Raw genomic sequence first — 23,255 nt, 5'->3', positions numbered from 1 at the left:
AGTCTGTTTACGTCATTGAGCACCTGATGGCGCTTAACACATGGCTCAAACCCTGGACCACATACATACCACCCCAGTCATACATGTTGACACAGCAACACAAAGAATTGCAGTCCACACTGCCCTTTCCCACCTGGATAAGAGGAACACCTATGTGAGATTGCTGTTCATTGACTACCGCTCAGCGTTCAACACCATAGTGCCCTGAAAGCTCATCACTAAGCTAAGGACCCTGGGACTGAACACCTCCCTCTGCAACTGGATCCTGGACTTCCTGATGGGTCACCCCCAGGTGGTGAGGGTAGGCACCCACACATTGGCCAAGCTGACCATCAACACAGGGACCCCTCAGGGGTGCGTGCTTAGTCCCCTCCCGTACTCCCTGTTCACCCATGACTGCGTGACTGCGGATGACACCAACACAATCACTAAGTTTGCTGACGAGCATGACGGTGGTAGGCCTGATGACCGACAACGACGAGACCGGGAGGAAAAGGGGGGTACCTAGTTGTACAACTGAATGCCTTCAGCTGAAATGTGTCTTCCGCATTTAACCCAATCCCTCTGAATCAGAGAGGTGCGAGGGGCTGCCTTAATCGACATCCATGTCGTCGGCGCCCTCGGAACAGTGTGTTAACTGCCTTGCTCAGGGGCAAAACAAAAGATGTTTTACTTGTCAGCTCGGGATTCAATCCAGCAACCTTTTGGTTACTGGCCCAACGCTCTAAACACTAGGTTACCTGCTGCTCCCTGAGGGAGGTCAGGGACCTGGCAGTGTGGTGCCAAGACAAGCTTTCCCTCAAAGTCAGCAAGACAAAGGAGGCGATTTTGTCCCTGCAGTGGCGCGGGTCGAGAGCTTCCTCGGTGTCCACATCACTAAGAAATTAACATGATCCACATACACCACCACGGTCGTGAAGAAGGCACGACAATGTCGCTTCCCCCCTCAGGAGACTGAAAAGATTTGGCACAGGCCCTCAAAAAGTTGCACCATTGAGAGCATCTTGACTGGCTGCATTACATATGATCGCAAGGCACTTTATCTTTATTTATTTCACCTTTATTTAACCAGGTAGGCTAGTTGAGAACAAGTTTTCGTTAACAACTGCGACCTGGCCAAGATAAAGCAAAGCAGTTCGACACATACAACAACACTACCGCAAGTGTGTACGGCCCAGCACATCACTGGGGCCGAGCTCCCTGCCCGCCAAGACCTCTATACCAGGTGGTGTCAGGCCCTAAAAATGATCAAAGAATTCAGCCACCCAAGTCATAGACTGTTCGCTCTGCTCCCGTACAGCAAGCAGTACCAATAGACCAAGTCTGGAACCAACAGAACCCTGAACAGCTTCTACCCCCAAGCCATAAGACTACTGAATGGTTAACCAAATTGCTACCCAGACTATCTGCATAGACCCTCCTTTGCACAAACTCTTTTGACTCATCACATACGCTGCTGCTACTCATTGTCTATCCTGTTGCCTAATAACTTCATCCCTACCTACAGGTCACAGGAGACTGCTGATGGGAGGAAGGCTCATAATGGCTAGAATGGTATCAAACACATGGCAACCATGTGTTTGATACATTTCATTTCAGAAATTACTATGAGCCTATGTTCCCCATTTAATGTGCCGCCGGCCACCTGTGCTACTTGTACATATATACACCTCAATTACCTCATAACCCTGCACAGACTCAGTACTGGATGCCCGTGTGTATGTATATATATATAAAACTTGGAGATATCTTTGCTCATTTTGTAGTAATTCCTTGTGTTTTTATTTTTCTCTCTGCAGATGAAAGGACCTGTAAGTAAGCATTTCACTCTGTTTACAGAACAAGTTCAAATATGGCAAATTAGCATTTCACTCTGTTTACAGAACAAGTTCAAATGGCACCAGGGGCCGGTCTCCCGGACCAAAACGTATTTCTAACAGACCATACATACGTAACCTGCATTCAGAAAGAACTGAATTCATTAGCGCCAAATTAGACACCCAGGATTTACTCAAATGCATGCTTCTGATTGTGTTACTCTGGGAGTGTCCGAGTAAGGTTGACAGAGAATAGGTCCAGCTGTGCTTGTGAGGCGACAACTGCTCTACCCTGTCCACTAGACTAGTACAGGTGCTGCACATCTCCTGGAAACAGCACTTCAGTGCCAACACACAAACATGGCGACTTGCCAAGGCAGAGGGAGTCCAAGTACACCCAAGACAAAGTGACAGTTGGTGAGAATGTTTCAGGCAAAAACTAAAAGGCCTCTAGTGGATATAAATTCATAACAAAAACCCAACATTATTTCTCTAATAAAGCACTCATACTAGTACCTACCAGTATGTCCATCGCAATATATAAAGAAGACAAACTCCTACAAAAGTAGTATGTTTTTAAATACTTTTATTCATTTCATATCAGTTAGCTAGCATTGTCCTGACAGTATCAAGGGTGTGACATGAGTGACCCTCAATTCCAGTCACCCATAGCACTCTGAAGGGCATGCATCATGACTCCATACACCTAGGTAGGGGTAAGAGTCTCAAAAGTTATTTGACTTAACGAACTCAGACAGTGCTTGTGTCTGTTTCAGGGATATATCACGGTACACCATTTAGGAAATATAGACTGTTACATCTTCAATGTGCATTAAAAAAGAAAGAAAAGACTGTACAAACAAAATACATCCGGTAGGAAAAATGAGTTGCAATGTGACAGGGAAACTGTGCCATGTGAAACAATCTTGGTCTTCTATTGCATTAAGTAGAGTGAGGTATGACGAGACAAACAAGTGACAGTCAGACTAGTTCATTCATACAACTTCCCCAGCCAGGCTTTCTGATGTGTAGCGCAAACACCGTTACTTCCCTTCAAATCAGCTAGAGTGTGAGTTATTAAGTGGATTAGATCTAGCCAGTACAAAGGGTTACCTTTATACCCCTCCCTAATGGTGAACATTGAGCTCACAACTCATCCATACATTTTAAAGTGGTTGCTGAAAGCAAAAACCAAATATGTATTCAACAGGTCATTAAAGCAATATTAAATCAATCTGTTCAGATTTAGGCACCCGTAGCAACACTTCATTATCTGGTGATCCAATAATGACACTTCATTAATGGCATAGCTTAGGGCAGTCCGAATACAAAGCAGTTTGCACGAGTTCAAATGCACCATTGAATTAAAAATAAAATGCACATCAAATTTAAAATAAAATCACCTGAGCGAGAGAGTTTTGGTCAGTGTCCCAAATTCTCTTGAAAATCTATTATGAATTGTCGGCACTGCCATTCAAAATTAGATGAGTAAATCTAACAAAAATAACAGTAAAATGCTAGCTTATTTCATATGCGGACAACCATAATGCAGATGCAAAAAAGTAAGACTAGTGTGGTAAATCATTATCCGCATAAAACTACATCCTAGTTAAATTAAACCAGCAAGCTGAAGGCAAACTGTGGGCTGTTATCAGTCATGAACTGCAATACGTGTACACAGATGTCACCAATAAGAAAAGCTCAATCTGGAAAAGCTAATATATAGTATATTTTACCTTCAAATTTATATTTCGCAAATCAGCATAATGAAATATAAAGCTCAAAATAAATTCCTTGAGTAGGCATTCATTTCTAAGTGAAGACATGTGGATTCCTTTGTGAAATTGCAACTGAGGTGCATATCCCAGTGTCTTTCAACTGAAGTCCTAATAAGAAACACCAGATGCCATTTTTGGCAAAACACCCTCCTCCTTCCAGTTAAAACAAACAGCTGCGAGAAAACATCTGGACACAGCTTGAATATTGCTTCAGTGGACGTCAGTTCGGGAAGGGGTTGTCAATATCTGGCCATGCTCCAAAAGGACAAAGGGGCTTTCTAAAATACACTTGCTCATAAATTCTGCCTATATTCATTGCCGCTTCTGTCCTGTCGAGCATGCTTATCTAGAGACAACCTTCAGAAGCAGACAGTTGCTCAGGAAGAGCTGAGGCCTGAGTCGGACTCTGCACTGCCGTTGTGAACCTTGGAGTTGGCGGCACAGACAGGCGCCTGGCAGGGGATGGAGTAGCAGGAGCACACAAAGCTCTTCAGAGTCTCCTGCAGAGTGTGCTGCTCCTCCACTTTGAAGACGTTGGCCTGCTCAACCTGGTCGTCACAGATCCTGGAGTGAAACACAGAAAAGGAGCAGAAAAGAAAGAGAAAGGACAAAACATCTGTTATTAGGAGCCAAACATACAGTCGAGACAGAATTACTGCCGCAGGTACACAATCCTGGTTCAGGATTTAACAGGGAACAATGAAGTTCAAAAACACTGTTGAGGTTAATAAGGAATCTGGTTCCTCAGTGGCTACAGAAAGTGCTAATCTACATGATCAATAGCATGTCTACATAGATTTTATTGATAAGGTTAACTCACATTTACACAATCAGCAACTGTACAATGTTGTTGCACAAAGCTGGAGGGAGTAGCTTTTAGTAATAATCTCAGTGCACACACACCCATGGATCAGATTTCAGCTCACTGTAAAAACAGGTTCTTACAGCCACACTGCCTGCCTACCTGACATTCCAAAAAAAACAACCAGTCTCTGTGTGCTGTATACCCCATGCACTTAACATAAGCCTTTGTCTGGAAATGGCCAATACTAAAGAGTCGTACGCAGGAGTGATTAAGCAGAACACAAAAATTGATATACGCATGAATATAAAAAAGGGGCAAACTTTATCCACTACCCAGAGAGTTCATCTATATTATTCGTAGCAGTCCATTTACCACCACAAAGCGATGCTGGCAGTAAGACTGCACTCAATGAACTGTATAAGGCCATAAGCAAACAAGAAAATGTACATCCAGAAGCAGCGCTCCTAGAGGCCGGAGACTTTAATGCAGGGAAACTTAAATATGTTTTCCCTCATTTCTACCAGCATGTCACATGTGTAACCCATTTTTATAAAAAACAAATTAAAATCAACTCTAGACCATCTTCACTCCACACACAGATACATACCGCTCTCCCTCCATTTGGCAAATCGGACCAGAAATCTATCATCCTGATTCCTGCTTAAAAGAAAAAACTAAAGCAGGAAGTACCAGTGACTCTCTCAATACGGAAGTGGTCAGATGACACGGATGCTACCCTAGAGGACTGTTGTGCTAGCACAGACTGGAATATGTTCAGGGACTCATCCAATGGCATTGAGGAGTATAACCACCTTATTGATGAAGCCGGTGACTAAGTGCGTTGACAACGGTGTCCCCTACGTGCATATCCCAACCAGAAGCCATGGATTACAGGCAACATCCTCACCGAGCTAAAGGCTAGAGCTGCCGCTTTCAAGGAGTGGGACACTAATCCAGACGCTTATAAGAAATCCCCCTACACCCTCAGGGGAACCATCAAACAGGCAAAGCCTCAATAAAGGACTAAGATTGAATCCGATTACACTGGCTCTGAAGCTCGAATGTGGCAGGCCTTAAACTATTACGGACTACAAAGAGAAACGCAGCCACGAGCTGCCCAGTGACGCGAGCCTGCCAGACAAGCTAAATGCCTTTTATGCTCGCTTAGAGGCAAGTAACACTTAAGCATGCATGAGAACACCAGCTGTTCCAAATGACTGATCACACGCTATGTAGCCGATCTGAGCAAGACTTTTAAAAACAGGTCATCATTCACAAAGCCACGGGGCCAGACGGATTACCAGGACGTGTACTCAGAGCATGCGGACTAACTGGCAGGTGTCTTCACTGACATTTTCAACCTGTTCCTGACCGAGTCTAATACCCGCATGGTTCAAACAGACCACCATAATATCTGTACCCAAGAAAGTTAAGGTAGCTTGCCTAAATGACTACCGTCCCGTAGCATTCACGTCAGTAGCCATGAAGTGCTTTGAAAGGCTGGTCATCATGCCGGGAAACCTTAGACCCACTCCAATTCGCATTCCCACCCAAACAGATCCAATCTCAATCGCACTCCACACTGCCCTTTCCCACATGGACAAAAGGAACACCCATGTGAGAATGCTGTTCATTGACTACAGCTTAGCGTTCAACACCAGTGCCCACAAAGCTCATAACTAAGCTAAGGACCCTAGGAATAAACACCTTCCTCTGCAACTGGATCCTGGACCTCCTGATGGGCCACCCTCAGGTGGCAAAGATAGGCAACAACGCATCTGCCACACTGATCCTCAACACTGGGGTCCATCAGGGATGGGTGCTTAGTCCCATCCTGTACTCCCTGTTCACTCACGGCTGCATGGCCAAGCACGACTCCAACACCATCAAGTTTGCTGACGACAACAGTGGTAGGCCTGATCACCAACAACGATGAGACAGTCTATAGGGAGGAGGTCAGAGACCTGGCAGTGTGGTGCCAGGATGACTTCCTCTCCTTCAATGTGAGCAAGACAAAAGAGCTGCTCATGGACTACAGGAAAGGGAGGGCAGAACAGGCCCCCCATTAACATCGACGGAGCTGAAGCGGAGCAGGTTGAGAATCACCAACAAACTATCATGGTCCAAACACACCAAGACAGTCTTTAAGAGGGCACGGCGACACCTTTTCCCCCTCAGGAGACTGAAAAGATTTGGCATGGGTCCCCAGATCCTCAAAATGTCATACAGCTGCACCATCGAGAGCATCCTAACCAAATGAATCACCGCCTGGTATGGTAACTGCTCGGCATCCGACCGTAAAGCACTACAGAAGGTAGTGCGTACAGCCCAGCACATCACTGGGGCCAAGCTTTCTGACATCCAGGACCTATATACTAGGCGGTGTCAGAGGAAGGCCCCCCCCAAACATTTTTGGGGGGCAACGACTCCAGTCAAAGCCATAGACTGTTCCCTCTGCTACGGCACGGCAAGCGGTACCGGAGTGGCAAGTCTAGGTCCAAAAGGCTCCTTAACAGTTTCTATGTAATATAAATAGTCCAGGTGGCCATTTGATTGGTCAGCAGACTTAAGAATTAAATGGCCACCCGTACTATTTGCATACTGCTGCTTCTCGCCGTTTATTATCCATCTTCACAAAACTGCCTCGACTAACCTGTACCCCGACTCTGTATAGAACCTCATAAATTTGTGTTACGTTTTGATTATTATAATTTTTTTAAACTTTAGTTTATTTAGCAAATATATTTTTAAACTCTATTTATTTAATTGCATTGTTGGTTAAGGGCTTATAAGTAACAACTTCATAATAAGGTCTACACCTGATATATAAGGCACATATGTTTTATTTGTCAGAGGCGCCAGTTGACCAATCATTGCTTTCCTAATATTTTCATTTAAAGTCTAGTGAAATTTGGCTACACACTTTCATAAAAGTGCAAATTATCTCAGGAAAGGTATAACAATGCCAAAATGTGTGGAGAACTACCTCGGCTAAGTTCGAAGTGAAATGTTTTGCATCATTGTCATGGAACCCTGCTGGTCTGTTCAAGGTAGTGACCAGAACAGGGGACCTTTCATTTCAGGCAGTAGTCAGGAGGAACCAAATCGGGGGTGAGTAAATATAAACACCAGCACAACCAGGAATCAGAGACATTACTGGCATCAGGAGAACCAGTAGAGTCAATGACATGATTTGGCCACCAGATTTAACATAGCCTAGAAGAAAGAGACACTATTATCAGCTGCAGGTAGAAATTGCCCTCTCAACCACAGATCTAGGGTCAGATTACGTTACACCCAATTCTTAATTTAAATCATGCGGGTTGAAAGAATATCTGACCCTGTATCAGAGGCTAGGGAAAAGTTCTACCAACTCCAAGTTGTCATGACAACACACAGGGGACTGGAGAAAAGGGCTCTGGTCTATTCCAATGATCCGACACAGCTGGAAGAAATACAGACCTCCGAAAACCAGGAATCCACTGAATGACTTTACCAAACACGCAGGCCATAGTTCAAATGTGTGTCATTTCCGTAAAAGTTGCCTATAGCGCTGAAGCAGTAGAGAACCAGTTCTATTTGAGGTCAGGTCACATGACGTTGTCTATTCATTGAACGAAGCCCCTCTCCGACCCAGCCATCTCTACTTTACAGAAAGTAAAACTTTTATTTTTCTTCTGATTTCATAGGTTCCTAATTACATAACTATTACATTCATTCGCTACAGTGGCGGAACACCAAGTGATTCAATAATAGCCTACGGTGTGTTCTTAGGTTATGTAACCTCTATGACGATGTCCTTAACTGATACACTGATTGATTGGGTTCACACGACACTGACTGAAGCGCTGCTGTGTTTGTGTCAGTGAGACTGTGTAAAAAGCAATGCTGACAGAAGTCAAATCAAGAACCTTGAATAACAGTCAACAGTATGAGAGACCGTGCGCATTACAGGCTGTTGATCGTGTGATCAGAATAAATAGAACTCAAAGGTGCTCACAAAGGAGACTCGTGTTACATGTCCCCATGTGGCTCAGTTGGTAGAGCATGGCACTTGCAATGCCAGGGTTGTGGGTTCAAGTCCCACGGGGGGGACCAGTACGAAAATGGATGCACTTACGCAAGGATAAGATCCTGCAAAAATAACCTTTTGAATAGATTGCTGCTACTGCTGTTATACAGAATGGCTTCCATTAAACCTAGTCCTGGGCAAAAAGAAAACGTGATCAAATCTCCATCGAAAACACTTTTTATTCTAGGAATAGGCTTCATCTGTGTCTGGGAAACAGCCTCTGGATTTACCTGTTCAGCCAGATGTTTACCTGTCATAGATGAGTCCGTCGATGCCCTGCTCCCTTAGCTTGGTCCTGTTGTCGTGGTCGTTGTTGAGGTCTCCCCAGCAGAACACCACCAGGCCTTTAGATTGAGCCTCTCGGATGTGCTCCAGGTTCTGAAGCAGCTCCTCTGTGTGGGCACTGATACCCTAGAAAGAGAGACAAGACGTCAGAGTGTCGACCGGTCCGCTACATTCGCACAGAGACTTAGTCAACGGAAAACTCACCAGGATGTTTTCGCTCTGCGCAAAGCTCATGGCGATCTGTGTGGTCCTGCAGCGGATGTCCATGAGCTCAGGGTAGGTCTCAGAGATGCCCTGGGTCAGGAACAAGATGGGGTACTTGTTCTGCTTCTGACGAACCCTGGGGGAGAAGACAACACTTACGCGTCACCCTATGGAACGGTCTTTAAGACACTAACAGCTTACAGTCTTAAAGACGTTATAACACGCGCATAAAACATTTGTCATAGGCAGTCAAACATTCAAATTACAACTGTGCAAACTAGGCTTCAGTTGAGCAGGCTAACAGATTTCTGGATAAATCAATCATAGCAAGTTTTTGACGAAGTACAATCCTGTTCATTTGTTGTTTAAGTATTATTTATATTCCTAAAACAAGTTGAAAATGACGTCGCTGCTTCTGCGTGTCTTGGATTTCTGCCCAGTGTTAAAACAATATGCTGAAATTTGAAGACCTAAAAATATAAATGCATTTGTGGAGTATCACGTGTTCAGATAACTTGTATTTTGCTCAATACCTTAAACTGGACACGCACCAGAATTTGACAAGCGTGTCCACTCGAGCTGAAATTGATTTGCTCGTTCTAACTAATCCATAGCGACAGACAGCGCCGCAAATTTCACATGCTATTTGCGCTTCTGAATTGGTCGCACTGGTGTGAGCTGCACATTCTACCTGGACACCTGAATCAAAAACATCCTTATTTTTTTGGAACCATGAATTTGTTAAACAGAGAATTGCATTATCCTCATGCCCTGCCGCTGTGCCTGCCTTCTGTAATGAGCGAGCCTCTCACACGGTCTCCTCTCTTGTGTGCCCCTATAACATTTCAAAATTCAATTGTAAGAAGAAAGATTGCTCATCGGCCAACGCAAGTGCACTAAGCCTTATTGCAAAGTTATTTTTAGGACATATTTACTGTTAGATTAATACATAGCCACAAGCAGTAGGTTGTTATATATAGAGTTAGTGATCTAGCTAATGTGTTTTGAGTTTACTTCCTCAGGTGATGAATTGGCACCAATTGAATTAGACCTATGTAATATTAATGCACATAAAGATGAAGGCAAATTCAATTTACCCCCCCCCCCCCCCAAAAAAAACAAACATTTTGGAGCCCTATTTTCACAGTAAAAATAAAAACTGTGCTTTAAATGTCAACCCAAAATTCATGACAATCACTGAATTAGGTTGCATATCAAAATATATTTAAATCATGCATTCCTACTTGGACATGGTACTCAATAAATAAGATGTTGCATCTAACATCTCAGTAGTCTATTACACATGTTAATAAAGCATTGTGAAATGACTTTATAAGACGACTCAAATGTTTTGTGGGACGCTGCACAATTTTTGCGGGAGGATGCCACCAACTGAAAAAGTCAGTGGTGCCCTGCAGACACTTGTAGAATCTCTGCCAATGGGCAATGAAGCTGTTGGTGGGTGGCCAAACACCCTATTAAGAAACTGTTGGGGTTGCCTTTTATTTGGGCATTTACCTGTATGATGACAATCACGCTACTTTAATCATTTAGCTGAACCTTTTATCCTCAAATGACAAGTTAACCGGGCATTCAAGACTAGAGCTTCCATAGCGACTCTGCAGCAGGCTGAAAGTTGGACGCCCTTGCTTACATGGTGCAGACGTCGGGGTCGAAGCAGGAGAAGACGACGCGTCTCTTGCCGGCTCTCTGCAGCACACAGCTCAGTATGATGTCCAGGAACAGGTTCATGTTGAAGTACGAGGACAGGTTTCCTTCCCACGAACCATCCTGTTGAAGACAATACCACAATGAGAAAAGGGTTGACACTGTCGGACCATGTTTTGGATTTGAAAAAAGTACAAAGCTTTCCTATTTCACTTTGAACCACGAGCCCAAACCCTAAAAGAACAAACCGCTGTCTGAGATGGAAATTTGTTTTGCAAAATCAACAAAAGCATATTATGCAAAAGAGCTGGCAAATTTGAGCAATCAGCACATCGCCGCATAAAAGAGTCAAATCGTCACATAAAACTAACCTATCGCTGCAGTACAAGAGGGCTTGCAATGTCACCCAATCAACGCACATTTACTGTATAATATGGTTCAATCAAGCCACACGACAAACTTCTTCCCTCATCAGCGGATTTTCATGACAAATTGCTCAATTCCAGCACCTACTGCCTTGCAAAAATGTCAGAATTGCCGCAGCAAATATCAAGCAAATTTGTGCGCAAACATCACCAGAATTCCCTTTGAAATCCAGGAGATACTGAAATAGGTTATAGGTCGGGTCAGATAACACAGCCACTGTCCTTTCTGGCATGACCAACTAATGACTTCATTACCAGTATCACAGACTGGCTGTACATACCTTCATCTGACAAATCCACTTCAGCTCAATGTTGAAGCCCACATTTTCAGGCACTGCATGGAAGATCTGGAAGATGACATAGGGAGGCAGTTGTAATGGGACACAGGACCTCAAGGGTGGGACAAGCTAGTCCACACTTTCAGGAACCTCGCAAGTGATGACGTCGACTAGGTCATTTACCTGCGAGAATGAAGGGAAGGGCTGGTGTTCGTCAACCTCTTCCTCGTCGTCGTCATCTAAGAAACAAAGCGGGAGTAAACCATGCACTTCACCACACACACACACACACACCTACACACCACCTGCTCTACTGGTTCACATTCAACTGCTTTACACAATGACACAAGCAGAGGACATAGGTTCGTTCTTCACCATACCAATTGGAATCGTCAGTTAATCTATAACTTCTAAAACAACTATGGCTTTGCAAGAGTAGGAGGATGAGCGCATTGTTTGCCTCAAGGATAAATCATTCACGTAGTTAATAAAACGGAAGATGATATACCTTTGTGGTCGTTCACCTTCAAGGCAGAAGCATGGCCCAGCTGTAGATCAAACACAAGAGTCATCCGTCATACCGCGTCACTTTTGCCTATTCTTAAAACCACAGACTACATAAGACTAAAATCAAATCAAGACATCCACATACCGCCTCCAAAGGACTCTTCATATGAACTGTTCAAGAACTGGCTTCTGAGCGTATTCACTAGTAAAGGAGAAGCCAGTAGGTAGCAGAGCTTTTACCTTGAGCTGCTGTAGCTGGTCGTATGTGAGATCTTTGACCGGCACTTCAAACAGCTCCAAAGAGAGCTTGTCTCCTTTCTGACAGGAGGAAGAGGGGAAAAGGTAAAGCAAGGATGCTGGACAGCAGGGTTCCCCGGGCCATCCCTGGGGACACACGTCCTGGTTTATGTCCTCGCGCTACACAGCTGACTCAAATAACGAGTTAGTTATCTGAATCAGCTGTGTTGCGCTGGGGAAAAACAAAAAACGTGCACCCAGGTGAGAGGGCGGGGGGCTGAGTTTGGGGGAACCCTGCTGTCTAGAGTGCATCGGATGGTATTGTTGAAACAGAAAACAAACTGGATTTGTTTCGGTTGACCTTCTTAGTGGAGATGCAACAGGTGAGATCGTGGTACACGATGGGGACACAGTCCTTGGAGAGATGGACGTCAAACTCCACATAGGCAGCCCCCTGCAGAAACACACAGCAGTCAACTCTGATGCAACAACAGATCAGAGAGACATCTAGATGGTCAAGAGGGAAATGGTTATTTTTCAGTTGTTTTACACTCCACGTGGGAATACTCACATGATTGGCAGCACTTTTGAACGAAGCAATGGTGTTCTCCCTGACTTTGGTATGTCTGAAAAACCAGACATTTTTAGGCAAAAAACCCCCAAAGACATCCAAATCACGATGTACAGTATAAAAGATAGACGTAATCTTGTGAAGTATGAAGTGTATGATCAGACTACTAGTTAATGACCTGCACGCTAACACACACACACACACAACTCCTAGCTGAGATTCAGAGGCAACCCGTCGCTGCTCGTTGACCGTGACTTCCTCTGTTGATGTGCACTCGGACTGAACATGTCCTAACCTGCACTGCAACGTTGAAGTCATACGGGACAGAACAATTGCTTTCAAACATTCAATAAACAAAGTATGAAAGGGTCTTTGTGCTCTTATGAGTAGGCCCTTCCTAGAGTCCTGCGTCAACACACGCACACATTTAACAACTTCTAATAATCTATTATGTAAAGCGTGTGCGCGTTTCTCTCACTTGGCTGCGTGTGTGCTCCCGGCCCCTCTGTGGCCAACGTCCAGGGGGGCACTCCTCTTCCTCCAGTACTTGGTGAAGGAGGAGCTCATGTCACACTGCAGTCCCTCGATAGGACGGATCACCAGGTAGTCCACTGGAATAGAAAAATACATTGTTTAAAAAATACATTTAAAAAAGGTGAAGTGTACTCATTCATTTACTTTAAATCTAAGCTTGATATTTACCCGGGAAACATCTTAGCTAACCCTGTGGCCCCAAGTCATCTCAAGTCAGCCAACCCTTTATTTATATTCTAGTTCCTGTTACCCCCCCATCTTGTTTGACAGTTACACGCTAAAGGGAAAGCGGATTGTCTACGTCGGGAAAAGGCCTGCGGGAGGAGCTATACGCGCCGACGTACAGTACTCTAGTTCCACGTCGAGTAAAAAGTCAAAGACCTGTCAGCCAATACAGGCTGCATCCTAGTGATGGATTTCTCTTTAGTACATCCTATATTTCTCTAAGAGTGACAGAAGTGCAATAAGTCCCGTAGCCGAACCAAGTTTTGTGCAAATCCCCCATGGATATCGACACCTGATTTACAAAGAAGTCAGAGTTACATGGATGCATCTCATCATAGTTGAAATGTTGTATGCTTCTACCAGACGACTCGTTGCGGAAGGGGGTAGGGTTGCTCACCTCGGACTTTGCCCAGGGTCTGTCTGGAGTTGCGTTTCATGATGGGCAGAGTGACCACGCCAGTGTCCTTGCCACTCTCCACGAAGAATGAGGAGAGGAGGCAGGCCGTACCCGCAGTCCCTGGGTGGGCATCCCCTGGCATCACGTGCTCGCCCATGTCTTCCTGTAGGAGGGGAGGAAAGGGTTAATACACCCACAGGGCCCGACGCTCATTTTTGGTACAATAGTGGTTTGGGAGTACACCTACAAAATCAAAAATGTATTGGTGGTTTACACGGATTTGCAAACGGTTATCGCAGGCGCAACGAAATGCTTGGGTTTCTAGCGCCAACATTGCAGTAATACCTAGCAACACAAATCCAAAATAAATAACAGAATGAGTGATAGATCTACATAAAGGGGGATAGAGTGTGTACAGAAGTTACATAGGATGAGCCAAGACTAGAATATGTCACACGCAGACAGGCTGTTCAAACACGCAGGGTGTGTATGGAAAAATGCACATTTAAGAAAAAAATATTTGAAAGAACAGTTCATTTTTCCATAAATAGACACCCTGTGTGTTTTTTAATACAATCAACTAAACTCTGCAAAGAAAGAAACGTCCTCTCACTGTCAACTGCATTTATTTTCAGCAAACTTAACATGTGGAAATATTTGTATGAACAAAAGATTCAACTGAGACATAAACTGAACAAGATCCACAGACATGTGACTAAGAGAAATGGAATAATGTGTTCTGAAGGGGGGGGGGGGTCAAAATCAAAAGTAACAGTCAGTATCTGGTGTCGCCACCAGTTGCATTAAGTACTGCAGTGGTTAAGTACGGCAGGGTAGTGAAAGGTGAGAATTGTCTGTTAATTGAATGATTAGAATATTCCGCCCTGAAACATATAATTGTATGGAATTGATTAGAATGTATGAAATCATAATCAATTAATGTGTAGTCCTAGTCAGAATTAGGGTAAAACAAAATGCCTTTATGGTATTTTAAACACTGTCTGAGCTTGGTGCCGACCTGACTAGAGATTTGGGAGAGAACGGGGAGTCTCAAGGACAAGGTCACTATCTCTGTCGGAGATAGTGTGAGACAGACAGTGTGTGCGTAGCAGGACGTGTGCGCGTACGTTTGTGTGTGTATGTGTGGGCTTGAGAAGTCAGCATAAAATTAATTCATTTGTTTTCTTGACTTCAGAACGTTCCGTGAATAAACCTTTTAAACCATTTAGCTTGTTTCATTCGACCAGGATCTTACAAATTCTGGTTTACAGACAGTAATATATTTCGATTGGGTAATGTACCCGGAGAACATAATTCTCCTAACAGGGTAGCCTAGTGGTTAGAGCATTGGACTGGTAACCGAAAGGTTGCAAGTTCAAATCCCCACGCTGACATGGTACAAAATCTGTTGTTCTGCCCTTGAACAGACAGTTAACCCACTGTTCCTAGGCCGTCATTAAGTAAGAATTTGTTCTTAACTGACTTGCCTAGTAAATAATAATCTCCTCCTCATGGACTGTACCAGATTTGCCAGTTCTTGCTGTGAGATGTTACCACACTTCCACCACGGCACCTGCTCCAGAGTACAGGCCTGACTAGAGATTGTAATGCTCATTCCTTTGACGATAAAGGCGAATCCAACCATCACCCCTGGTGAGAGAAAACCGCGACTCATCAGTGAAGAGCAATCTTTGCCAGTCCTGTCTGGTCCAGCGACGATGGGTTTGTGCCGATAGGGGACAATGTTGCCGGTGATGTCTGTTGAGGACCTGCCTTACAACAGGCCTACAAGCCCTCAGTCCAGCCTCTCTCAGCCTATTGCGGACAGTCTGAGCACTGATGGAGGGATTGTGCATTCCTGGTGTAATTTGGGCAGTTGTTGCCATCCTGTACCTGTCCTGCAGGTGTGATGTTCGGATGTACCGATCCTGTGCAGGTGCGGTCTGCCACTGCGAGGACAATCAGCTGTCCGGCCTGTAGCGCTATCTTAGGAGTCTCACTGTACGGACATTGCAATTTATTGTCCTGGCAACATCTGCAGTCCTCATGCCTCCTTGCAGCATGCCTAAGGCACGTTCACGCAGATGAGCAGGGACCCTTGTCTGGGGGTCTGTTTCTCAAACTAGACACTCCAATGTACTTGTCCTCTTGCTCAGTTGTGCACCGGTGCCTCGCACTCCTCTTTCTATTCTGGTTAGAGCCAGTTTGCGCTGCTCTGTGAAGGGAGTAGTACACAGTGCTGTACGAGACCTTCAGGTTCTTGGCAATTTCTTGCATGGAATAGCCTTAATTTCTCAGAACAAGAATAGACTGACAAGTTTCAGAAGAAAGTGCTTTGTTTCTGGCCGTTAAGATTCTGTAATCGAACCCACAAATGCTGATGCTCCAGATACTCAACTAGTCTAAATGTCTGTTTCATTGCTTCTTTAAAACAGTTTTCAGCTGTGCTAACATTATTGCAAAATGGTTTTCTAATGATCAACTAGCCTTTTAAACTGATAACCTTGGATTAGCTAACACAGCGTGGCATTGGAACACAGGAGTGATGGTTGCTGATAATGGGCCTCTGTACTCCTATGCAGATATTCCATTACAAATCAGCTGTTTCCAGCTACAATAGTCATTTACAATATTAACAAATTATTTCTGATCAATTTGATGTTATTTTAAATGGATTTTTATTTATTTTTAAAATAATTATTTCAAAAATAAGGACATTTCTAAGTGTCCCCAAATATATATATTATACACACAGTAAAATAGTATGTAAACATTACAACACAAAGCAGTTGTTTCCATAGTGCTCATAATAGTCAACGGGCGAATATATTGATCCTGCTGTGAACTGTACCTCAAAGAAGTCGAAGGTGAGTTCTAGGTTGTCGGGGTCCATGGTGTGGATGATGTACTCTGTCCACTGTGAGGCCTCCAGGGCGTAACCACACTCAGGCTGGGAGTGACGGGACTTGTACCCATCGCCACTGATCATACTGGTCTCCAGCGTGGTGGTCATCTTGTGCCACGACGCTGCACACTGCTCTTCATCTTCATCATCCTCCTCCTCCACACCCTCAAGCGTCAGCTTGATCCTGGGAAAGGTCACGGGTCAAAGGGGGAGAGGATCTGAAAAGGCGTGACTATGACCGATAGACTAGTGTATTTACGGCTGCATATTTCATCCATAAAAGGTGAAGCTGTTTATTTTAAAGCCATATTTGGTTTGATCCCATGAGTTATTTTGGGATCATTTCTATGGGCATTTGCGTAAATGCTTATATTGAATAGGAGCCACGTCTCTTGCTCTCACCTGAAGCGAGACTTCTTGTATTTCTTCTTGGTGATGGATACGGGAGACGTCTTGGAGAAGTGCAGACGCAGACGGATCTCTGTCTGGCACGTCAGCCACCCAGAGTCCATACACACTGAGCCGTCTGCAGAGAGGAGTTGCAGGGAAACGGGTGGTAAGCATTCTGGCACAAAATGGCTACCGTTGAATTCATCCAGGTGAGTAACAGTACATATTGGTGGTGGATGAGGTTCGTTATCCGCAAAATATTGCAAAGCACTTTGAGCAACGAGCTATGGAAATAAAAGTAATTGTTCAAACACTGAGTCAACTGTAGGATTGGGAGACAGTCAAATTCACTTCAGTATGTTCTACTACCAGATAACCAACCGTCTAATGGGGAAGTGTTTTACATGTAATCTGTGAAGAGTTCAGTTCCACCAAAGGATTGAGTCATATCTCAGGTACTTAGTATAGGCTCCTACAGTATTTTCTTTAAGTACTTAGTCTGTGATTGGCAGTTTATGAGCCCTTAGATAATCTTCATCTTGTTTTTAGGGCCCGATCCCAACATAAGAAATGTATACCTTTCCTCTACGCACTTCTCAGTATTTGGTATTCAGACTTAGCTTATGTAGTCGCATAACGAGCTCTGCAGGTGTGGCTACCTGGCGCACACTGAATATATTTCATTCAACCGCTGAAACCCTTCCCACACTTGCAGGGTCAACTGATTCTCATGGAGTTTTCAGTACATTTATCTTAAGCTATCCCTTCAAATTTTGTCAACATAGTCAATAGAAAACAGGCTCAGAATATAGGGATTCATGAAAGAAATCCACTATGCTTTTCATCTCCGTTCCAGCACCAAATGATAATAAATATTCCATAAATACTCTGATTTTGTAGACCATTTATGAGCATTTTAGGATGAGGAGCGCATGTATGAATCATAAATAATAAGGCTCTTCAAACAGTTACACGTAATATTGAGGAACTTTAAAAAATGACAGTGGTTTGATTCATCCTGAAAGTTGTCCTGTACAAGTTCAATCCATGAAATAAGCATATAATGGGCGTTGAAGAACAATCCTATCAATCATGGAACTGTACGACAGAGGTCCAGTCCGTGCGAACCTTCCGTGAACCGGGCGCCAGGTTTAACCTACAACGTGTGGACTGAGTTCCACAATGATTCTAATACACATCCCAAATTATTGAACAGCGTTAACCAACGATGATCCACTAAAATAATTGCTTTGTGTATTTTAGAATCCCCTTTTCTCCAAACGGATTACGCATTTACAGTTCACGGAGGAAGGTGGTACTTCTATCAGAAAATAATGTTGACGCTTCTCCCCACTAGGAAGCGGTAGGTTTGCTGGTTTCCTTGTGCGTAAACGTGGTGGAATTATTAGGGAATTAGGTCAAGGTCAGAATATGGCGCAGTTGGTCGACACCCCCCGCACACCTTTTTGTTTGAGGTGGCGCTCTAATAAACATAGTGGGAGAATAGCATGCTATTCTCATGCTTACGTTCAAGAGCAGACAAGGCATAAAAGGAGAAAAGCACATCAAAAAGAATAACGTTTCGTTTAGGCGTGCTTAACCCTGGTCGGAATCTGGGCCTTAGTGCATAACAAAGGACTACCCTGAGGTCTTTGCATTCAATGGCAAATTGACTTTTTCCTAGTTCACCTGTGCAATGGGGTGAAGAGACTGCAATTATATTTTACCATTACATGGCCAATGTATTTTCCATACAACAGCGAGACAATGATTATTTCCCAAAAATGGATTAATCAAGACGTGATGTAATTATTTGACTTACTGTGGAATCCAAACTGGCCATCGTCAATATCAAGGTGTGATACATTTAGTTGGACTTACTGTGGAATCCAAACTGGCCATCGTCAATATCAAGGTGTGATACATTTAGTTGGACTTACTGTGGAATCCAAACTGGCCATCGTCAATATCAAGGTGCGATTCTGCAAGATAATAAACAAGCATGAGGCCTTTTACAGACATATCATCCAACAGCACAAAAAGGTTGGTTTTAAACATTGTTCAAAAAGTGTCAGGTGGAAGGATTTAGGGGGGAAAAAACATGGTTTATTCAATCGTTTACTATTAAGCTGATTTTGAATGACCTTTGAGTTTTTGTTTTGTCTGAGTTTGAGTGGTCACATCTACTAGCGTTTCCTCCTCTCTAGACCATTCTAGTTAAAACAACACAATGTGACCTCCAACCCACTTGCCTCAGCAAAGCATAGATACTGTACATTTCCCCCAAACCAAGCCAGGTATTGTTCTGGTGTGTATACCTGTGGGGCTCATCAGACGTGGCTGCTGATGGGTCTCCCACTTAGTGACTATCACCTGACAGGGACCACCTGCACTCTGCAATGCCAATGTTTAGTACAGCATTAAGACTTATCAAATACAGTCAATGTTCACTTTGGTCTCAAAGGTATAGTCACCAATTAGCAAGCCACTATTGGTTGAAATCTGAAAAAGGGATTCATTAGTCGGTAGGTGGAAGAACTTGAGCATCATCTCTTCAGCTACGCTAAAATATCTAATCTTCTGAAAGATTGTGTGTTTTTATTTATATATTTTTTTTTAGCAAAGTTGATCTGCTACAGTATTTGGTATTTTAAGGGTTAGATCTGCCATTAATGGTGCAAAGTAAACAAAGCCTTGAAATGACAAACTGTAAAAACAATCAAGAGTGTATGTGGTCACAGATTTGGACCCCAGAGACATGAACAATGTGTTGTCATTACAACTGGCCTATGTGAATGAGTGGGCTCCACCCAGGGCGCCAGGTTGAAGCTCTTTGACGAGTTCGTAACGCCTTTGTCCACTGGCAGGAGTTCAGAGCAGGCAGAGAGACGGCACTGTTCAAATGACTTTGCTTTGCCTCGTTTCCGCGTCGTATCACGGGTGTGATAGCGTCGCTTCATATGCTGCTGTCTGTAGGACATATAACAGCCTAACGCTCTCTCTCTGTATGAGGGAAAGCTTTTTAAAGAATGGTGTAATTTGAATGTCCAAGATGGACGTATCGAGAACGTTGCATACCGACATGAATGGGAGTGGTGAAGAACACGCTGTATGTGTTCCAACTTCCGTGTTGTTTAATGCTGCGCTAGGATAGACAAGGGGGAGAGGCTCGCGTCCCTGCTCAAATCCAAGCTCAGCTGGCAGAGCTCCAGGCATGGACACTCCTCTGAGCATTACGGAAAAACTGCACTGAAGTGAGCTCGAGGGGATCAACACAGATGTGGGGAAAGTGAGCTAAATAACCCACGAATGATCTTAAAAACGGCTGTAGCGTAGCTCACCTCATGCTTTCTAACGTTACGGTACTCGAATTTGAATAGGCCAAACACAATCAAATAGGTCACTTCTTTAGTATGTCCGATTACTTCACACGCTGACCGTACATAAAAAAGATGAGCTCACCTTTGACTCCAGGAAGTGGCCTTTGAAGTAACGATAGGTTGGCACAGCACCTCTGGGCACACTGACGGTCCTCTTCCACAATGTGCTAGGGAAGGAACAGAATATTTACATTTGAGTCATTTAGTAGACGCTTTTATCCAAAGCGACTTACAGTAGTGAGTGCATACACGTTCATACTGGTCCCCCGCGGGAATCTAACCCACAACCCTGGCGTTGCAAGCGCCATGATCTTACCTTCTGAGCCGGCACAATGTTGAATGTTAAAACACACAGAAATCATTCAGACCATAGCATATTCAAAAGATAAGTGATATTTACCCATCGTGTTGAACAGGTTGTAGGGTCACAGCTCTTTGATGGCACCAGCCTCCTAAAGCTTCACAGCTACCAACCACAGCTATCACCTCACCTAGTCATACACCATATTATTACGTTCAATTAAACGAGTAATAACTGTATACATTCACCACACACACACACTCTCTCTCTCTCTCTCTCTCTCATCAGCCTCTAATGACCAAGTGCTTTTCAGCTAAACTCTCGTGGACAAACTACGTAAATCGAGAATCTGACCAAATTACTCAAGATTTTAGTTCCGGGTCAGCTAACTGAGATGAACTAAAAGCTGACATTCCTGACTGTCTGGTTCGTTGTCAATCTTTCTGTCTAAAGTTGTCTTGAATTGAATAGTCTTCTTGTTTCAGATGAGTCTGCTGCCCTGCAGTAGGGGTTGGTCTTACCTGGGGATGTGTCTCCCCTAACTGCCAAAGTCACTTGAGTTGTCTCCATAGTTGACACAGGCACAAACAAGGACAATTGCAGGAGCAATCAAGCTGGAAAACCAGGAACTTAATGGTAAAACAGGCATAAATGTAGGCATAGATTTAGTGGATTAACAAAGCTGTGCTGGGTAGTAGAACCTCTATGACTGGACCAGAATATGGCCTTGGATATTCAACATCTCCTGTAAAGCCAGATTCTGGTTCAATCTATGACTAAAAAAAGTGCCCACATCAACACAACCACTCGGACTAGCTAGTTAGCTACTAAGATAACAGATCAAAAGCTAGTATTAGAGCATCCAAGACTGATGTATCTATAGAACTCGCCAGTTTGTGGTCCTAAAATGAAAATGAGTTAACCCCATGGCTTGTTGGTGCAGAGCAGGGGAAATAAAAATAAAAACTATTTTTTGGGGATAAAGCAGAAAATAAAAGGTTCTGAGGTTAACACAGGTTGAGTAGATGTTATACGTTTTTTTTCTATGACACAACCATTCAGTTCACATTACCTTTAGCCAATGTTTAAAACACTGATGAAATCAAAACGAGCACAAAATGTCCCCATAGGCTTTGGCCAATATACAAATCACTGGCTTGGACCAACGAGCCACGGCAGAGTTAGTGCACACAAACTCCACTACTGTTACTCTGTCCGAGCAGACAGCCCAATTCCGGATTAGTCAGCAAAACAGACACTACTGTAGCTAGTCATGCAAACCAGTTGTTTACCGTAAACGATTTAGCTAGTTACGCCTTTTGCGCCAACTCGGGCAGGCAGCTAACACCGGCAGTTACGTTACCTAACGTTACTAACGTTAACGCGCTAGCCATTGTAGCACAACATCGAGTTGACGTTTCCCCTCGCTACAAAAACTGAAATAACCATTACAACGTAGCAATATCTTCGCATAAAAAAAAAAATCTAAAATATCACAGAAGGTATCAATTTACCTTAATTCATCAGCAGACAGGTCTTGCTCGGCGTGGTAGATTTGGCATACTTGTTGACAACGTTTTGAGCTACTGCGACGCGATTCTTCTTGTCGCCCGTGTGACATGAGCAGCATTAACGGCGAGCAACAATCGTTAAATAGCCTTCAAAATAAAAGTCAAACAAAACGGATCCAAATAGTGGAATTGTGCAATAATTGGACTAAGGCTGTTCAATGTCGGTACTGGAGGGCCGAAACACTTCTGGTTCTTCTTCTTCAAATAAGGGACCTGAGACCTGAGACACAAGGCGAGGGCTATTAACTACCAAGTAGAAACAAAAACCAGAAGTGTTTTGGCCCAGGACCAACATTGATCAGATCAGGGTTTCCCAAACTCGGTCCTGGGGCCCACCGTGGGTGCACATTTTGTTTTTTTACCCTAGCACTACACAGCCAATCCAAATAATCAACTCATCATCAAACTTTGATTAGTCATTGCAAGATGGTCTTCAACCGATGATCCATATAAAACCTATATTGCTGATGCTATATGTATGGTCTTTGAAGCCACAGGACGGCCATATTGGCATTCGCTAGTAGGAGCAGCCCTCCTTAGGAATGAATGGAATTCTGCAGTATTTCATTTAAATGTTTCAAGGACAAAATTACATTGAAGTATTTTTGTTGTTGTAGTGGTGACTGTCACATTAGTACTCTCAACAGAAAGACGTTAAGGATTTGTTCTATACTTACCTCACATAATATAATTTGGAATTATGCATTAAAGTGTATGTAATAGAGTAAACATGTCAAAAACGGATGCAGACATTAATAAATGCATTTCTATAGCTTCCAAAATATGTTTAATAATTGAGGAGCGGTGTCAAGGTGGCTGCCTGGTCACATCACAGGTCATAGCCTGGTGCACCTCAGTTCAGACAAATCAAACTCATCCATAATGATGAGACAGAGATCTGGTCA

At 43.7% G+C, this 23,255-nt stretch overlaps 1 protein-coding gene and 1 non-coding gene across 5 annotated transcripts; one reads left to right on the top strand and one right to left on the bottom strand.

Annotated features, from left to right (window-relative positions):
• Nucleotides 1-2,386: 2,386 nt before the first annotated feature.
• Nucleotides 2,387-22,426, bottom strand: LOC135505720 (glycerophosphocholine phosphodiesterase GPCPD1-like). 4 transcript variants are annotated; one of them, XM_064924789.1, is made up of 20 exons: nt 22,294-22,426; nt 21,301-21,393; nt 20,879-20,969; nt 20,561-20,645; nt 19,417-19,492; nt 19,039-19,080; nt 17,111-17,234; nt 16,655-16,892; nt 13,804-13,966; nt 13,126-13,258; nt 12,648-12,702; nt 12,438-12,530; nt 12,080-12,157; nt 11,841-11,880; nt 11,516-11,571; nt 11,336-11,401; nt 10,616-10,752; nt 8,962-9,097; nt 8,723-8,883; nt 2,387-4,159 (listed from the first exon to the last, which is right to left on the bottom strand). In XM_064924789.1, exons 2-20 carry the CDS (start codon nt 21,347-21,349, stop codon nt 3,973-3,975), a joined length of 2,010 nt encoding a protein of 669 aa, XP_064780861.1. In that variant the 5' UTR covers nt 21,350-21,393; nt 22,294-22,426; the 3' UTR covers nt 2,387-3,972. The 4 variants fall into 4 exon arrangements, with proteins under 4 accessions (XP_064780861.1, XP_064780860.1, XP_064780862.1 ...); XM_064924788.1 differs by having other exon boundaries at nt 21,301-22,416; XM_064924790.1 differs by lacking the exons at nt 19,417-19,492; nt 20,879-20,969; nt 21,301-21,393; nt 22,294-22,426.
• trnaa-ugc (transfer RNA alanine (anticodon UGC)) lies at nt 8,423-8,495 on the top strand. The gene has a single exon. It is a non-coding gene; the product is annotated as a tRNA-Ala (tRNA).
• Nucleotides 22,427-23,255: the final 829 nt, after the last annotated feature.

Source organism: Oncorhynchus masou, chromosome 19 (genome assembly GCF_036934945.1).
Source record: "Oncorhynchus masou masou isolate Uvic2021 chromosome 19, UVic_Omas_1.1, whole genome shotgun sequence".
In the NCBI taxonomy this organism is placed as follows: Eukaryota; Metazoa; Chordata; class Actinopteri; order Salmoniformes; family Salmonidae; genus Oncorhynchus; species Oncorhynchus masou.
This window is presented reverse-complemented; position numbering and strand designations above follow the sequence as displayed.